The 17,590-nt window shown below is 48.5% G+C and overlaps 1 protein-coding gene and 1 pseudogene across 1 annotated transcript; one reads left to right on the top strand and one right to left on the bottom strand.

The window, feature by feature from the left end:
• Positions 1 to 1,433: 1,433 nt before the first annotated feature.
• Positions 1,434 to 17,209, top strand: LOC140460056 (uncharacterized; annotated as a pseudogene).
• On the bottom strand, positions 8,636 to 16,193 carry LOC140460323 (uncharacterized). Its single transcript, XM_072554796.1, has 2 exons — positions 13,251 to 16,193; positions 8,636 to 8,713 (listed from the first exon to the last, which is right to left on the bottom strand). The coding sequence occupies exon 1, from the start codon at positions 15,268 to 15,270 to the stop codon at positions 14,200 to 14,202; it is 1,071 nt and encodes a 356-aa protein (XP_072410897.1). The 5' UTR covers positions 15,271 to 16,193; the 3' UTR covers positions 8,636 to 8,713; positions 13,251 to 14,199.
• Positions 17,210 to 17,590: the final 381 nt, after the last annotated feature.

Raw genomic sequence — 17,590 nt, 5'->3', positions numbered from 1 at the left:
GCCTTCCTCATCCCCCGTTTTAGCTGTACTGATACCTTCTGGGATCTCTGAACTTGGACAGCAAGGACCCTTTGTTTCTCTGCACTCTGTAGGGATCTACTATTTATTACTTCCTTCCTTCCCTTAATAAATTTCCCAAACTGCCTGGAGATTAAATTCCATCGTTCTAACACATTTATTAGCTGATAGATATCAGAGTGTAGCCAGAGACCATCCTCCTCCCTATGAACAATATCACCTTTCCAGCATTTTCTCCTGGACAGAGTGGGCAGCACTCTCTCCAGCTGAGCAGTGTGTTTGTTAGCTTATCAGCATGTCCAACTATATTAATCAAAAGTACCTCATGCTAGCTACACAATACACCAGTGATGTTAGTTCCCATTATCTCTTTAGTTGTGCCCTTCTAGTTTTTCCTACATTCTACTTAATGTTATTCTAATATCACAGTTAGAGATTTAGTGCCAGCTTTTGAAACAATGGTCTTGCATTCCAGACCCTACTTAATATTTTCCCAATGTCATGATTAAATATTTATTCTCAATAGTCTCAAGCAGGCTGAATCTACTAATTATTAATTAGATATTTAATGTCATGTCCCAAATATTTATTGTCCCAATCCTGTCAATCATATTTAGCAGGTGAGGCTAACTTTACTGACTGTAAAGTGACCTTTCAGCCTCAACCTTACTCTGCTAATTGGTGTAAGAGCTTTCCACTATCCTTTGCAACAAATTGGCAGTGGTCTCCATGCTCTAACCCTTCCCATGCTTTCATGCTCTTTATTTTCCATACTATCTAAAAACAGACTCAGAGTTGTAGAGCACAGAAACAAACCCTTTGGTCCACGCTGACCAGATGTCCTAAATTAATCTCGTGACCCATTTGCCAGCATTTCACCCCTTACCACTCTGAATCTTTCCTATTCATATCCGCATCCAGATGCATTTTAGGTAATGTAATTGCACCAGCCTCCACCACTTCCTCTGGCAGCTCATTCCATAAGCATACCGCCCTCTGTGCGAAAAGATTGCCCCTAAGGACCCTCAGAAATCTTTCCCCTCTCACCCTAAATCTATGCCCTCCAGTTCTGGTCTCGGCGCCTTGCCCCCACAACAAGGGGAAAAGACATACAAAAATTGAGCAGCCAGACAAAATGCAAAAGGAATAAAATATCGACCCATAACGAAAAAAAAATTGTGGCTTTATCTTTTCTCCCCTGTTGGCATTTGGACACTTAAAATCTGTCTGTTAGATGAACATCCCCGTAGAGCATACTGCGCATGTTTGCCGGTTGCAACAACGCAGTGCGCACTGAGCATGCTCATCGCTGTACGCAAAAAAAGGCGCGAGACCTTCTTTTGATTGACCAATAGGCAGCATTGGAGGACTGGAAGGAGACTGGTCCTCCTGCCAATCAGAGCAAGCCCATTGTCTGAATGCGGAAGTTGGACCATGAGCTTATCAAGCTGCGACTCCTGATCCTCTTTGTTTGAGTAAAGATTGAGCTTTACTCAGACTGCAAATTCCTTCCTATGTCCCAGATATGTGAGTACGGCATTCTCTTGCTCCCATTCCATTTCTTTTTCATTCTGGGGTTCAGTTGTTGACTTGCAGCAATTGAAAGAAAAGAGACTGAATCCGGGAGGGACAGACTCCAGAAACGTTGGTCCAGGTCTGTGTCTCAATTTGCAAAATAGACAGGCATGAGGTGGAGAAGTCGACGTTTCGGGTGTAACCCTTCCTCGGGGCTGGGGCTGGGTGTAGAAGCTGCAGATAAAGGGGGTGGGAGTGAAGTGGGGATAGGTCAAGACAGGTAGAGGTAAGACCTGGTTGGTCAATGGGAGGAATGAATCTGGTTGGTGGCAGGGAACGAGGAGGGAGGTTTTTTGAAATTGGGAAACTCAACGTTGAGTCCTTCGGGCTGTAGGCTGCCTGGAAGATGAGGTGTGGTCCCTCCACAGAAAGGGGGTGGGAAGGGGAATTGAAATGGGTGGTAACTGGGAGGTCTGGTCAGCTCTGTGGACCCAGCTGTGAACCATTCCCCAAGTTTGCTCTGGCTCTCCCCAATATAGAGAGGACCACAATCAGCAAACACAGGGCAAGTGCAGTACCACAATATGAAGTTATAGCCTTGGCTGTGGCAAAGAAAAACAGAAAGGAGGTGCATTGCATTGTTTAAATGGAGATGTATTTGGATGTGGAGAAAGTGAGAACTGCAGATGCTGGAGCTCAGGGTCAAAAATTGTGGCACAGGAAGAGCACGGTAGGTGAGGCAGCATCTGAGGAGCAGGAGAGTTGACGTTTCGGGCACGAGCCCTTCATCTCGACTGATGTGTCGATGGGCAAAGGGGCCTCAGTGTCCTCCTACTCCAGTTGTCAGACAGGTGCAGCAGGCAATCAGCAAGGCAAGCATTATATGAGCAAGAGGAATTGAGTTCAGAAGTGGGGGTGTCTTCCTACAGCTAGGGTGTTATTGAGTATATTTAAGGCTGAGTTCATCTGATTTTTGAACAACAAAGAAGTGGATGTTTGTGGGGGAAGGCAAGAACATGGTTTTAAGACCAATATAGAACAGTTCCAGAGTCATACAGCACAGAAACAGACCCTTTATTCCAACTAGTCATAGAGATGTACAGCATGGAAACAGACCCTTTGGTCGAACTCATCCATGCCGACCAGATATCCCAACCCAATGCGGTCCCACCAGTCGGCACCTGGTCAGGATCCCTTGAAAGCCTTCCCATTCATATACCCCATCCAGATGTCTTTTAAATATTGCAATTGTACTAACCTCCACCACTTCCTCTGGCAGCTCATTCCAAACATGTACCACCCTCTGTGTGAAAAAGTTGCCCCCCAGATCTCTTTTGTATCTTTCCCCTCTCACCCTAAACCTATGGCCTCTTGTTCTGGACCACCGCCCCCGCCCCCCCGCTATTTATCCTATCCATGCACTTCATGATTTTGTAAACCTCTATAAGGTTACTCTTTAGCCTCCAACGCTCCAGGGAAAACAACCCTAGCCACCCTATAGATCAAATCCTCCAACCCTGGCAACATTCTTGTAAATTTTTCTGAACCCTTTCAAGTTTCACAATGTCTTACTGATAGTAAGGAAATCAGAATTGCACACAATATTCCAAATATGGCCTAATCAATGTCCTGTGCAGCTACAACATAACTTCCCAAATCCTATACTCGGAGGATTGGGAAAGTTTTCAAAACCTACAAAAGACAACTGGGTAAGAATGGAGGGACAAACCAAACCTCTGAGGGTCAGCTTGGAGGCATCAAGGTCTCAGGACAGGGGGTGGGGATGAACCCAGCTATGGGCCATATGCCAGCAAATGGGACTAGATTAATTTAGGATATCTGGTCAGTACAGTTGTGTTGAGCAGAAGGGTCTGTTTCTGTGCTATATATCTCTATGACTCTGGCGTTGCACTAACGTTTGCCACGTGAGTAGATTACTTACAGTGTGGAAACAGGCCCTTCGGCCCAACAAGTCCACACCAACCCGCCGAAGCGCAACCTACCCAGACCCATTCTCCTACATTTACCCTTTCACCTAACGCTACAGGCAATTTAGCATGGCCAATTCACCTAACCTGCACATTTTTGGACTGTGGGAGGAAACCGGAGCACCCGGAGGAAACCCACCCAGACACGGGGAGAATGTGCAAACTCCACACAGTCAGTCGCCTGAGGTGGGAATTGAACCCGGGTCTCTGGCGCTGTGAGGCAGCAGTGCTTACCACCGTGCCCCCTGAGTAGGTTCACTTTCTCTCCACTGTCAATGTTAATGCCTTGACGTCGCATTTTGCTCCAACCTTCCCGGGGACGATAACCATTTTGTGTCTGGTTGTTCCTAAAGAAGCTGCGTGGCAGGTTCACCCTGAATTGGCACTTTCTTTTTGCTTCCCAAAATCAGACCTGCTCACTCTCAGCAGTATCCCAGTGTTGTGAAAGATATTAGCTTTTCAGGCGGAGATATTCAAAGTTCAGAGAGATGGCAGTCTTGACATTTTTGCTTTTCTGCTCTGTAAGATCCTGAATCAGCACCCTCAGGAGAAATTAGTTAGAGCTGAGTGAAAACAGAGGGGGAGAGAGAGTGGGATGGTGCTTTCAATTATGTGGAATAACAAAAGAAAAGAATATTGCACAGAAAGTAGAATTGCTTGTTCAGAATTTCTACCCTGCACTGACAGTGATGACCTTTGTAATCTCTTTATACAGAGAACAGTAGCGCCTCGACATATGAACGACCCCATTCATGTACAAATCGGTTTACGAACAGGATTGTATGTAAAATTTTGCTTCAATGTACATATGAAATTCAAGGTATGAACGCAAAAAGCCCATGTGCGACCACGTGGTTTCATTGTTCTGCTTTGCTACGCGCTTATTGAACGCAAAAGCTCTCGGGCCCCGAGTGATCTCATTCAGTCCGTCTTTGGTGCGTGTGCTGTGAACAGCCGTCCAAGCTTTCTTACACTATCCGAACAATGGGAAAAGTTGATTCAGTTCACTGAAACCAGGAACGGATTAAGTTTGTAAGTCGAGACACTACTGTATTTGAAGATCTGAAGACGGAAGTTTCAAAATGAACAGATGAAGGCCTTATGCCCGAAACATCGACTCTCCTGCTCCTCAGATGCTGCCTGACCTGCTGGGCTTTTCCAGCACTGCACTTTTCAGCACTGACTCTCCAGCGTCTGCAGTCCTCACTTAGACTTCAATGTCTGACAGTCACTCAATCCATCGGGACCGCAACGGTTATCAACTATGATTCTGTGAGAAGGAGTAAAGCTTTTTGGTTCCTGTTTGAGTACGTTTTCAGCATCAGTGGGACTGGATGAGAGACCCTACCATTGCAGCGCACTGAGTGTGGAGCCTAAAACAGCTATACGGTCTGGAAAGAGGAATTCACAGCAGGAAGTGGCTCCACACTTCGGCCATGGAGAAACCTGAGGAATCCCACCTCTTGGAGAAACCGTGGAAGTGTGGTGACTGTGGGAAAGGCTTCCGTTTCCCGTCTTCCCTGGAGATTCATCGGCGTAGTCACACCGGGCAGAAGCCGTTCCTCTGCCCTGTCTGTGGGGAGGGCTTCAGACATTCCTCCACCTTGCTGACCCACCAGCGGATCCACACGGGGGAGAGGCCCTACAGCTGCCCCGAGTGCGGGAAGGCCTTTACCCAGGTCTCTGGACTGCTAAACCACCAGTGGGTCCACACGAGGGAGAGGCCCTTCAGCTGTCCCGAGTGCAGGAAGGCCTTCAGTGATTCCTCCTCTCTGCTGAGGCACCAGCGGGTCCACACGGGGGCGAGGCCATTCAGCTGCTCCGAGTGCAGGAAGGCCTTTAGCGATTCCTCCTCTCTGCTGAGGCACCAGCGGGCCCACACTGGGGAGAGGTCCTTCAGCTGCCCCGAGTGCGGGAAGGCCTTCAGCGATTCGTCCTCTCTGCTGAGGCATCAGCGGGTCCACACGGGAGAGAGGCCCTTCAGCTGCCCCGAATGCAGGAAGGCCTTCAGCAATTCCTCTGCCCTGCTGAGGCACCAGCGGGTCCACACCGGGGAACGGCCCTTCAGCTGCACTGAGTGCAGGAAGACTTTCAGCAATTCCTCCGCCCTGCTGACTCACTGGCGGGTCCACACTGGGGAGAAGCCCTTCAGCTGCCCCGAGTGCGGGAAGGCCTTCAGCAATTCCTCCGACAGGCTGACCCACCAGTGGGTCCACACCGGCGAAAGGCCATTCCCCTGCCCCGAGTGTGGGAAGGCCTTCACCCGCTCCTCCAACCTCCGGAGGCACCAGCGAGTTCATGTACAATCGCAGGGGGATTGAAGGAGCGATGGCTGAATGCCATTATTCACTGGACCATCAACCCAGTTCCCGGGACTCCCGGGTTTGAATCCCGCTGCGGCAGATGGCGCTATACAGGGTATGGGTTGAAATTGCTGAGTGAGGCAACACTTCCTCCGGGTTACGGCTGTACCAAGGACCCAATTAGAAAGGGACATCTTGGTGCTGATCAATAGTAAAGACAGTGAGGTGGGGTGAGGGTGTAGGCTTTGTGAGTGAGTGCGCTTTGATCTTGAGCTGTTTAAAAAGCAGCTGCTTTTTCTCTGCTTTTTTTGCTGAGGGGGATTTGAAGCTGTAACAAAGTTGAGTCACAATAAAGGTTAAGTGAACTTAACGCCGAGCTCAGACTCTCATTGAAGGCTTTGAGCTCCGAGACGTTTTTGTTTTAAACCTACTCATTTCTTTCAGCCTCCTGCACTATGTCGTGTATCAGATGGATCAGTGAATGAGCAGCCAGTATCGTGAGAAATTGTCAATTTTTCATGACTGCAGAGTGTGTCGTTTCATCGGCGTTGTAAGGTTACCTGGCAGCATCGGGTGGTGTGGGCTGTGTTCACTAGAAACGATGTGGAGGTACTGGTGTTGGACTGGGCTGGATAAAGTTAAAAATCACACAACACCAGGTTATAGTCCAACAGGTTTATTTGGAAGTATGAACTTTTGGAGCGCTGCTCCTTCATCACGTAACTGTGGAGCAGAATCATAAGACACAGATTTTATAGCAAAAGATCACAGTGTCATGCAACTGAAATGACATATTAAAAACCAAGATTGCTGTTAAGTCTTTCACCTTTTAGACTGAGTTGCAGGTTTCAGTTCATTAATCTGTGAATCCCAGAACTACTATTAATTCACGTTCTCGAGATGACTAAAGGTTTTTTTTTAAAACGTGACACCTCAGCCCAGACAATGCATTAAAGGTGTGAGGTTCGAGTCTGTCAGTATCCCAATCTTGAATCAGACTGGTTCTCATTCCAAAGTCGGAATTTATAAAATATTACACGGATTAACTGCCTGCAGTTTGTGCACTTTGTGAGCAAAGTAGAATGTATCTGCAAACATAATTCTGCCAATACAAGTTTGCCCACAAAGTGATGTGTGAATGCGTGCATGTCAGTGTGTGCGCGCGTGCTTGGTAAAGTGAGAGTGTGATGGAGTATATGCCTGTGAGTGTGTTGGGGGTGTATGTGTGGGTGTCTGAGAGAGCACTTGTGTATGAGTGAGGTATTAATAAAAGCAAGGCTTGCATTTTGCTAAAACAAGGAAGGGCAGGACTTTGTACAGATTTTGGTAGGGCCCTGTGTCGTGCTGTAAAAGAGAGACATGATGGTGTTCAGGTACACAGTTCTTTGAAAGTTGCATCGCTGCTAGACAGGGTGGTCAAGAAGGCATTTAGCAAACTTGCCTTCATTGTTCACACCATTGAGTAGAGGGGTTGGGACATCATGTTGAGGTTGTGCAGGATGTTGGTGAAGCCACTTTCAGAGTACTGAGTATGCTTCTAGTGTCCCTGTAATAGGAAGAATTCTATTACAGAGTGTTCAGCAAAGATTTACCAGGATGTTGCCAAGACTGGAGGGTTTGAGTTATAAGGAGAGGCTGGGACTTTATTCACTGGAGCACAGGAAATTGAGGGGTGACATCATTGAGATTGATAAAATCATGAGGCGTGGAGGTAAGGTGTACACCAAAGGGCTCTTCCTTAGCGTAGGGGAGCTCAAGACTAGGGGGCATATTTCTTTAAAGTGAGAGGAGAGAGATTTAAAGGGAACCTGAGGGGCAACGTTTTGACAGAGGGTGGTTTGCATGTGGAATGAACTTAGATGAGGATGTGGTAGATGCAGATGAAGTTACAAATTTTAAATGACATTTGGATGAGTACATGAATAGAAAGGTTTAGAGGGACATGGGCCAAACACAGGCAAGTGGGACAAGCTTAGTTTGGGAATCCTGACTGAGTGATCTTATTGAAACCAGTACAATTCTGAAAGGGGCTTGACAGGATAGATGCAGATAAAATGCTCCTTTGTGGGGAGGGTCATAGAATCCCAACAATGTGGAAGCAGGCCATTCAGCCCATCTATTCGACATTACCCTCAGAAGAGCATCTTGCTCACATCCATCCCATGGCCAATCCACCCGAAGTTTCACATCCCTGGTCACTAAGGGTAATTTAGCACAGCCTATCCACCCTAACCTCTACACCCTAATCTATAAATTACCTTCTCAAAAATGTCATTTAAATATAGAATTTTTCTCTAAGAACAATGTCAGTCCTGACTCAACATTCGGGCGCAGACAGAATTCACACTTATTGTTAGAAAAGCTCTGCATTTGAATGACATTCTTGAGAAGGTGACAAAAAACAAGTTCTGGGATTAACAAATCAAAGAGCAGAAACCTACTCTAAAGGTGAAAGATTTAATCTAAAATTGTTTAATGTGTCACATTTCCATGACGCTAGACTCCTTTGGATATAAATTGTGATCATGATCTCATTCTTCACAGCCACCTGATGAAGGAGCAGCGCTCCGAAAGCTAGTGCTTCCAAACAAACCTGTTGGATTATAAGCTGGTGTTGTGTGATTTTTAACTTTGTCCGTGGGAAACACATGAGTTGTGGGACTGGTAACAGTTCTTATTTTGTGATCTATTCCACGTGAAATTTCTCCTCTGTGCAGACACGGGTGAACAGTTTGTTTTTGTGCATTGTGTGAGATCAGGCTCGCAGCTTTTAAATCCTTATATCAAGCAGCAGAAGTAAACTATTGATCAGTAATTGTTTTCCGACAGTGGTACTTCCAGCTCTGGGAATCCTGTTGCATCAACAGAGAGAGGTGGAGGATGTCACATCTAAAGAGTAGACAGAAAAGTTATTTCACTTGTTCAGTCAGTTGAGTTGGTTCTGCACTCAGATGAGACTGGATACTGCTTTTACAGGATCAGAATTAACCTGCTTATTTCCTTAAAAATTAAACCATCCCACGGCCATTCCAACCCCCTTTTTTTAAAAATGACTGCACTGTTTCCAATACGGTCGTGCTTTCTAAATATTACCACGTATTTTTAATTATGTACAATGTACCTGTTTAAATATAAAAATGCCCCTTTACATGTAGCTCAGCCCTTTAAATGTGTTATGTTCCCCTCAGCGCAATCTTGCTCCTCGATAATGTATATTTACCCCTTTAGATATCAGTATGTCTCTTAAAGAGGTACTTCTGCTTAAAAATAGGGCAACGTTTCTTCGAAATGTAGATTCACTTAGATATAACTGCGTCACTTTACTTATTAAGATATCCCTTTGAATGTGCCCACATCCCTTTGAAGTGTAATCTCGTCCATTTTTGCCCCGCGCGGCCCGGGGCAGACACCCGTCACTGGGCACCGCCGCCTTCCTGGTGCAGCTGCTGTGTCACGGCCACACCGCCCGGCTGTACAGCAGGTAGGAGTCGGTGACCATTCTGGAGGCGGATGGGGTTAAGGGCCTGTTTGGGAACCCGTCGGCCGCCTGGGTGGTGGAGTTCTACTGGTCGTGGGGCGGCCCCTGTGTCAACTCTGGGGCCACCTGGAAGGTACTGGGCCCGGGAGGTGAAAGGTGAGGCAGGTTGGGGGGGGGGGGACGGAGGGGAAGGAATGTGGGGCCTGTCCTGTCATAGTCACATTTTACACTCACTTTACATCTGCTTTTACTGGGACTTGTACTGTTTACCCCCTCACTGTTTGTTTAATCCTTGTGCTGTTTACCCCCCTCACTGTCTGTTTAATCCTTGTGCTGTTTACCCCCCTCACTGTCTGTTTAATCCTTGTGCTGTTTACCCCCCTCACTGTCTGTTTAATCCTTGTGCTGTTTACCCCCTCACTGTTTGTTTAATCCTTGTGCTGTTTACCCCCTCACTGTTTGTTTAATCCTTGTGCTGTTTATCCTCACTGTTTGTTTAATCCTTGTGCTGTTTACCCCCTCACTGTTTGTTTAATCCTTGTGCTGTTTACCCCCTCACTGTTTGTTTAATCCTTGTGCTGTTTACCCCCTCACTGTTTGTTTAATCCTTGTGCTGTTTACCCTCACTGTTTGTTTAATACTTGTGGCCCTATCAGTTTCAGAGCGATACTCCCTCCCTTAGTTAAAAATCACACAACACCAGGTTATAGTCCAACAGGTTTAATTGGAAGCACACTACCTTTCGGAGCGATGCTCCTTCATCAAGTGATAGTGAAGGGCTCGATCGTAAAACAGAATTTATAGCAAAAATTTACAGTGTGGTCTAATTGAAATTATATATTGAAACATTGATTGTCTGTTAATCCTTTCATCTATTAGAGTACAGTGATAGTTTCACTTCTTTCATGTGTAAATCACAAAACCGTTTTTTTGAAGTTGCATTCTCGGGTTAGCTGTTAACAATGGTGATAGCTAGACCTCCTCCAAGACTTCTGTTTCCCCGGCCCCCAACGCCTCATCTTCACCATGGATATCCAATCCCTCTACACCTCCATCCGCCATGACCAGGGCCTCCAAGCCCTCCGTTTTTTCCTCTCCAGACATCCCCAACAGTACCCTTCCACCGACACTCTCATTCATTTGGCCGAACTGGTCCTCACCCTTAACAGTTTCTCCTTTGAATCCTCCCACTTCCTCCAGACCAAAGGCGTAGCCATAGGCACACGTATGGGCCCCAGCTATGCCTGTCTCTTTGGCTATGTAGAACAGTTGATCTTCCGTAATTACACCGGCACCACTCCCCACCTCTTCCTCCGCTACATTGATGACTGCATTGGCGCCACCTCGTGCTCCCGCGAGGAGGTTGAGCAATTCATCAACTTCACCAACATATTATACCCTGACCTTAAATTTATCTGGACACTGTGCCACCGTTGTGGGTGGCACGGTGGCACAGTGGTTAGCACTGCTGCCTCACAGCGCCAGAGATCCGGGTTCAATTCCCGCCTCAGGCGACTCTCTGTCTGGAGTTTGCACGTTCTCCCCGTGTCTGCGTGGGTTTCCTCCGGGTGCTCCGGTTTCCTCCCACACTCCAAAGATGTGCAGGTCAGGTGAATTGGCCATGCTAAATTGCCCGTAGTGTTAGGTAAGGTGTAGATGTAGGGGTATGGGTGGGTTGCGCTTCGGCGGGTGCGGTGTGGACTTGTTGGGCCGAAGGGCCTGTTTCCACACTGTAAGTAATCTAATCTAATCTAATCTAATCTCTGACACCTCCCTCCCCTTCCTGGACCTCTCCATCTCCATTAATGACGACCGACTTGACACTGACATTTTTTACAAACCCACTGACTCCCACAGCTACCTGGATTACACCTCTTCCCACCCTACCTCTTGCAAAAATGCCATCCCGTATTCCCAATTCCTCCGCCTCCGCCGGATCTGCTCCCAGGAGGACCAGTTCCACCACAGAACACAGCAGATGGCCTCCTTCTTTAGAGACCGCAATTTCCCTTCCCACGTGGTTAAAGATGCCCTCCAACGCATCTCGTCTACATCCCGCACCTCCGTCCTCAGACCCCACCCCTCCAACCGTAACAAGGACAGAACACCCCTGGTGCTCACCTTCCACCCTACCAACCTTCACATAAACCATATCATCCACCGACATTTCCGCCACCTCCAAACAGACCCCACGACCAGGGATATATTTCCCTCCCCACCCCTTTCCGCCTTCCGCAAAGACCGTTCCCTCCGCGACTACCTGGTCAGGTCCACGCCTCCAAACAACCCACCCTCCAATCCTGGCACTTTCCCCTGCCACCGCAGGAACTGTAAAACCTGCGCACACACCTCCTGCCTCACCTCTATCCAAGGCCCTAAAGGAGCCTTCCACATCCATCAAAGTTTTACTTGCACATCCACTAATATCATTTATTGTATCTGTTGCTCCCGATGCGGTCTCCTCTACATTGGGGAGACTGGGCGCCTCCTAGCAGAGCACTTTAGGGAACATCTCCGGGACACCCGCACCAATCAACCACACCGCCCCGTGGCCCAACATTTCAAATCCCCCTCCCACTCTGCCGAGGACATGGAGGTCGTGGGCCTCCTTCACCGCCGCTACCTCACCACCAGACGCCTGGAGGAAGAACTCCCCACCCCCACCCTCCTCTAGCTTATCTCTCCACGCTTCAGGCTCACTGCCTTTATTCCTGATGAAGGGCTTTTGCCCGAAACGTCGATTTCGAAGCTACTTGGATGCTGCCTGAATGGCTGTGCTCTTCCAGCACCACTAATCCAGAATATGTTGAAGGTGTTGGCCCCCATCATATCATCCATCGTCATTTCCGCCACCTCCAAACGGACCCCACTGCCAGGGATATATTTCCCTCCCCTTCCCTCACCTATCAGCGTTCCGAAAAGACGACTCCCTCAGTGACTCCCGTGTCAGGTCCACACATCCCACCAACCCAACCTCCACTCCCAGCACCTTCCCCTGCAACCGCAAGAAATGCTAAACTTGCGCCCACACCTCCCCCCCCCCCCCACTTCCCTCCAAGGCCCCAAGGGATCCTTCGATATCCACCACAAATTCACCTGCACCTACACACACATCATTTACTGCATCCGCTGCACCCGATGTGGCCTCCTGTATATTGGGGAGACAGGCCGCCTATTTGAGGAACGTTTCAGAGAACACCTCTGGGACACCCAGACCAACCAATCCAACCACCCCATGGCTCAACACTTTAACTCTCCCTCCCACTCCCTCAAGGACATGCAGGTCCTTGGACTCCTCCATCGCCAGACCATGGCAACATGATGGTTGGAGGAAGAGCGACTCATTTTCCGGCTAGGAACCCTCCAACCACAAGGGATGAACTCAGATTTCTCCAGTTTCCTCATTTCCCCACCACACCCCCTACCCCCCAGCACCCCCCCCCCCCCCCCCCCGTGAGGCAGCAGTGCTAACCACTGTGCCACCGTGCCGCCCCAAATTTCAGCTCTAATTTCCAGCATCTGCAGTCCTCACTTTCTCCCCTGTGATCTCTGTCTGTCCTATGATGTTTAGATTGATTCTAATCTAAAAAGTAAGATCACGGAGTTTTACATAAATTCATGCAGTTTCTGAGCTCAGAGTTCTACATGAATGCATGCAGTTTTTGAGCAAAGTACAATGTAACCCTGCAAGTACAAATTCACCCCACAAAATATGTGTGCATGTGGGTCTTTGTCTGTCTGTCTGTCTGGGGTGGGGGTTGTGAGTGTGAGAAAGTGTATGTGTGTGTGTAGTGAGTGCAGAGTGTCTTAAGTGTGTGAGGGGGTGCTTGTGTGAATGTGTGTGTCCATAAGGGTTTGTGTGGGTGTCTGTGTGCACGTCCGTGTGTATGTGAGTGTGTGTATGTGTAGGAATATCTGTGTATGTGTGTATAGTGCAATGGTGATCACCTGTAATGTGACAGGAACCCAATGTCCCGGTTGAGGCCCTCCCTATGGGTACCGAACTTAGCTATCAGCCTCTGCTTGACCACTTTTCTCTGCTGCCTGTCCCGAAGTCCACCTTGGACGATGGTCACCCGAAGGTCCGAGGCTGAATGTCCTGGACCACTGAAGTGTTCCCCAACTGGGACGGAACCCTTCTGTCTGTTAATTGTTGTGCGGTGCCCATTCATCCGTTGTCGTAGCCTTTGCTCGGTTTCCCCAATGTACCATGCCTCCAGGCATCCTTGCCTGCAACGTATAAGATAGACAACGTTGGCTGAGTCACATGAGTACCTGCCATGTACAAGGTGGGAGGTGTTCCCACGCGTAATAGTGGTATCTATGTCCACAATCTGACACGTCCTGCAGCATCCACCGTGACAGGATTATATGGAGTTGTCCTGAGAGCCGGGCAGTTTCCTGCGAACAATGATCTGTTTGAGGTTTGGCGGTTGTTTAAAGGCAAGTAGTGGAGGTGTGGGGAAGGTCTTGGTGAGGTGCTCATCCTCATTGATAATGTGTTGCAGGTCACAAAGAACATGGCGTAATGTTTCAGCCCCTGGGAAGCACTGAACAACGAAGGGTACCCTGTCAGTTGCAGCACGTATCTGTCTCCTGAGGATTCATTACGGTTCCTTGCTATGGCACGTTGGAACTGGCGGTCGATGAGTTGAGCATTGTACCCCATTCTTGTGAGGGCATCCTTGAGTACTTCCAATTGTCCGTCACGTTCCTCCTCATCTGAGCAGATCCGGTGTATGCGTAGGGCTTGTCCATTGGGAATGGCTGTTTTAATGTTTTGGGTGGAAGCTGGAGAAGTGTAGCATTGTGAGGTTGTCTGTGGGTTTGCGGTAGAGAGTGGTGCTGAGGTGTCCATCCTTGATGGAGATGTATGTGTCCAAGAATGAGACAGAAGTCAAGAGTAGTCCATGATGAGTTTGGTGGGATGAAACCTGTTGATGTTACTATGTAGTTTTATCAGTGACTCCTCGCCATGGGTCCAGAGGAAGAAAATATCGTCAATGTATCTGGTGTACAATGTTGGGTGGTGATCCTGCATAGAGAAGAAGTCTAGTTCGAACCTGTGCATAAAAATGTTGGCATATTGGGGTGCACATTTGGTCCCCATGGCTGTTCCGTGTGTCTGGGAAAAGAACTGGTTGTCAAAGGTGAAGACGTTGTGATCGAGGATAAAGCGGATGAGTTGTAGGATGGTGTTTGGAGACTGGCAGTTGTTGGTGTTGAGTACTGAGGCTGTTGCTGCAATGCTATCATTGTGGAGGATGCTGGTGCAGAGTGCGGAAACGTCCATTGTGACGAGGAATGTTCCCGGTTCGAAATCCGTAGTGTCGCGACAGAAGCTGGAGATCCCCTGTACAATAGGTTTCAAGATGCCTTCCACATAGCCAGAGAGATTCTCACATAGGGTCCCATTGCCCGACACGATGGGACGTCCTGGTGTGTTGGCTTTGTGTACCTTTGGAAGACAGTAGAAGTCGCCTTCACGAGGAGTACGTGGGATGAGGGCGCATAGGGAACTCTGAAGGATTGGATCCAAAGTTCTGATCAGTGTGTTTGATTCTCGGGTGTGTTCTTTGGTCGGATCAGCTGGAAGTTGCCTGTAGTGTTCCTGGTTGTTCAGTTGTCGGTACACTTCCTTGCAGTAACGTGTTCTATTCTGAATGACAATGTCATCAAACCAGCAGATAAAGGAGGAGCCAATTTTTTGATTGGTTTTGAGAGTGTGGATGGCATTGCGCTGTGAACGGGTGATGTTTTGCTCTACCTTGTGGGTACGGCTGATGAATCTGGCATTTATATATTTCCTGACGGTTTGAGCATACATGCCAAGCCCAGGGCAGTGGCCCTCCGGTGGGGTCCACGTTGACACCTTCTTTGGTTGCTCCTCTACAGATCCCTGTGATGACTGTTCCAGTTCATCAGTGGGATCACTGCCGGCATCTTGAAAGAATTCCCAGAGTCTCATTCGTCTGATGAACTCCTGTGTCTGCTGCCAGAACCAACGGATCCATTTTGGTGGTGGGGCAGAAGTTGAGACCCCTCTGTTCGGCAACTCTTCACATTGGGAGGTTGGGAATCTGTTCACTTGTAGCAACTGGAGTGAATCCAGGGAGGGAGCAGACTCTGCAATCTCAGGTATGGGACTTAATTACCCGGGTGAGGAGGGACAGAAGGATGGAGTGGGTTTGTTTTCCCTAGCGCGCCAGAGTCTGAAGGGTGAACTTATAAACTTTTATAAAATCATGATGGGCATGGATAGAGTAACTAGACCAGGTCTTTTCTTTGGGATAGGGGAATCCACAACTAGAGTTTAGGGTGAGGGCAAGGCAGATGGAGAATTAAAAGGCTTGAGGAACAACTTTTTCACAGTGTGTTGCGTGTAAAAAAAATGAGCTGGCAGAGAAAGTGGTCGAGGTTGGTACAATTACACCATTTAAAAGGCATCTGGATGGCTATATGAATAGGAAGGGATATGGGCCTAGTGCTGGCAAATGCGACCACATTTATTTAGGATATCTGGCCAGTATAAAAGAGTTTGACCAAAGTGTCTGTTTCTGTGTTGTATATCTTTGTGACTCTGGCTTGCCACCAACATTTGCCATATCTATCAGTTCAGTTTCTCTCTGGTGTCTGTATTAATGCCTTGATGTCTCATTTTGCTCCTGCATGCGTTTGTGTTCAGCTGAAGCTTCGGCCATGGAGAAACCTGAGGAATTCTGCCCCGTGGAGAAACCGTGGAAGTGTGGCGACTGCAAGAAAGGCTTCTGTGTCCCATCTGCCCTGGAGATTCATTGACGCAGTCACACGGGAGAGAGGCCATTCTCCTGCCCTGAGTGCGGGAAGGGCTTTGCCCAGGCCTCGACCCTATTCACTCACCGGCAGATCCAAACCGGGGAGAGGCCGTTCAGTGGCCCCAAATGCGGGAAGGCCTTCAGCAATTCCTCTGACCTGGTGAGGCACCAGCGGGTCCACACAGGGGAGAGGCTATTCAGTTGCCCCGAGTGTGGGAAGGGCTTTACCCAGGCCTCTAATCTGCTGACTCACCAGCGGGTCTACACGGGGGACAGGCCATTCCCCTGCACCGAGTGCGGGAAGGCCTTCAGCCATTTCTCCGACCTGCTGAAGCACCGGTGGGTCCACACTAGGGAGAGGCCATTCACCTGCCCCATGTGTGGGAAGGGATTCAGTCAGGTGGGCAACTTGCGGAGGCACCAGCGGGTCCACACCAGAGAGAAGCCCTTCAGCTGCCCTGAGTGAGGGAAGGCCATCACCCTCTCCTCCCACCTGCGGAGGCACCAGCGAGTTCACATGCCACAGCAGGGGACTGAAGGAGTGACTGCTGAGTGTTGTTATTGACTGGACAATCAATCAGTTCCAGGGATCCCGGGTTCGAATCCCACGGCAGCAGACGGCGGAATTGGAATTCGGTCAGAAATCTGGAGTTCCGAATCTAACGATGAAACCATTTTCAGGGGCAGGGTTGGACCCTCATCTGATTCACTCGCATCCTTTTAGGGAAGCAAACTTCTGTTGTGGGAAAGGATTCACTCAGTCGTCCCAGCTGCATCCTTTACCCGGTCTGGCCTACACGTGACTCCAGACCCACAGCAGTCTGGTTGACTCTACACTGCCCCTTCCTGGCAAAGGAGCAGGGAGAAACTTACTTGGAGACAGGGTTTGGGTTGAAATTGCTGAGTGAGGCAATACTTCCTCCGGCTTAAGGCTGTATCGAGGATCCAATTACAAAGGGACAACTTCGTGCTGCCCAATAGTAAAGACAGTGAGGTCCGGTAGGGGAGGTATGTGGACTTTGACCTTGAGCTGTTTAAAAAGCAGCTACCTTTTTGCTGGGGGATCTGAAGCTGTAACAAAGTTTCCTCACAATAAAGGTTACCTGAACTTAACCACCGGGCTCAGACTCTCATGAAAGCTTTGAGCTCCAAGAGGTTTTTGTTTTAAAGCTGTTCATTTCTTTCAGCCTCCTGCACTAAGTTTCCAATGTCGCAAATCAGATGGAGCAGTGAATGAGTAGCTAGTATCGTTAGAAATTGTAAATCTTTCAGGAGTGGTAGAGTCTGTCGTTTCATCGGCGTTGTAAAATTTATTGGCAGTATCGGGATGTTTTGGGCTGCGTTCACGAGAAACGATGTAGACGTGTCGGTGTTGGAATGAGGTGGACAAAATTAAAAATTACACAGCACCAGGTTATAGTCCAACAGGTTTATTTGGAAACACAAGCTTTTAGAGCACCACTCCTTCATCAGGTGGTTGTGCAGAATGAGACC

The sequence above is a fragment of the Chiloscyllium punctatum genome, chromosome 36 (assembly GCF_047496795.1).
Source record: "Chiloscyllium punctatum isolate Juve2018m chromosome 36, sChiPun1.3, whole genome shotgun sequence".
Classification (NCBI taxonomy): domain Eukaryota; kingdom Metazoa; phylum Chordata; class Chondrichthyes; order Orectolobiformes; family Hemiscylliidae; genus Chiloscyllium; species Chiloscyllium punctatum.
This window is presented reverse-complemented; position numbering and strand designations above follow the sequence as displayed.

Excerpts from the sequence above, each read along its gene's own strand:
- LOC140460323 (XM_072554796.1), bottom strand. The coding sequence starts at position 15,270 with ATGAGACTCTGGGAATTCTTTCAAGATGCCGGCAGTGATCCCACTGAT.